The sequence below is a fragment of the Anneissia japonica genome, unplaced genomic scaffold, assembly GCF_011630105.1.
Source record: "Anneissia japonica isolate Jap-2015-1 unplaced genomic scaffold, ASM1163010v1 scaffold292402_len1387_cov612_single, whole genome shotgun sequence".
NCBI classification, from domain to species: Eukaryota; Metazoa; Echinodermata; class Crinoidea; order Comatulida; family Comatulidae; genus Anneissia; species Anneissia japonica.
The window spans coordinates 1-1,387 of NW_022747573.1; the positions used below are offsets into that span (position 1 = coordinate 1).

The following is a 1,387-nucleotide window of genomic DNA, read 5'->3' on the forward strand; positions in this document are numbered from 1 at the left end:
AGTCAGGGAATAATCCTAATAGAATTAGTGATCACTGAAGCGTAGTCTGTACAGTGTACCTTTTAGCTTATTGTTTTGGGGGTAAACAAAGACTTAACCGATTGTATTATTTTCGGGGTGCACTTAACGGTTTGATCATGTACGGTTAACGTACTATGTGCTACTTAGCGAATTTATTATCCAAGATCACAAAAGATATTGAAATTTATAAGCTGTTTTTTTTCAAATGTACGTATACATTGAGCGCCACCAACTCGATATTGTACTTTGCCAAAAACGATTTCATTATATTGGGTTGAGTTCTTGACTGTTTCACGCATTTTAACGGCTATATTTTGTGTCGTCATACAAATAATATCCGGTCAACTATTGAGGAACTGCATGGAAATTAAGAGAAAACGAACGCTCAATAGTAAACAGTCATAAACACTGCTGCACTACCCGAGAAGGTCAGGGTCCACGAACTACTCAGACGTCTGTAATATAATGTCCTTCCTTGGTTTAGAAACGCCAACATGGCTACTTATTCTCTTCGTTATAGTCCTACTGTATGTCTACGGAACGTGGAACTTCTCGTATTGGAAGAATCGAGGCATTTCCGGACCAAAACCCTTACCATTTGTCGGCAATTCCCTTGACATTTTTTTGAAAACAACTCCCATTCATCAGGTCATACTGGAGTACATAATAGAATATGGACCTATCGTTGGATATTTTGAAGGACGAAAACGACAAATCATAATTGGAGACCTGGATAAGCTCCGACAGATTTTCACCAAGGATTTTAACCATTTTCAAGATCATAGGAAGTTTAGTGACTTGGATTGTAAGCCTTTTGACAAGGGGCTCAGTCAGTTGAAAGGACGTGAGTGGAAGAGGGTTCGAAACACAGTAACGCCAACATTCAGCTCTGGTAAGCTCAAAATGATGGTACCATTGATCAATAATGCCTGTAAAACACTTCCTGGTAGGATCGATGACCTTATAAAAGCAAAAGATGACATCAACGTGACAGATATGTATGGTTGTTTGATGATGGATGTTGTTGCAAGCACGAATTTTGGTCTTCATTTAGATTCTGTAAAAAACCCAGAAAATCCATTCATTAAAAACATAAAGACCATTCTTAACGGTGGACGTCTTTGGTTGTTCGTACTTGTAATGATGTTACCTGTAGTAGGGAAGATTATGAGGTTACTTGGTGTGGGTCTCTTTAATTCGGAATCAATAAACTTCTTTACCGACGTCACAGATCAGGTTGTGAAGGGAAGAAAGAGTGATCCAAATGATGAGAGAGTGGATTTCATCAGATTGATGATTGATGCTCATGATATGGAGATAGAAAAAGAAGAAGATGGACTCAAAATATATTTCGATGATGAGGATA

General features: G+C 38.1%; 1 protein-coding gene across 1 annotated transcript; it reads left to right on the top strand.

Moving 5' to 3' along the window:
- Positions 1 to 101: 101 nt before the first annotated feature.
- LOC117120517 (cytochrome P450 3A24-like) lies at positions 102 to 1,383 on the top strand (the record flags this gene model as incomplete). Its single annotated transcript, XM_033265530.1, has 1 exon — positions 102 to 1,383. A coding segment is annotated over exon 1 (897 nt), but the record flags the coding sequence as incomplete, so codon positions are not given.
- Between the last annotated feature and the right edge of the window lie 4 nt (positions 1,384 to 1,387).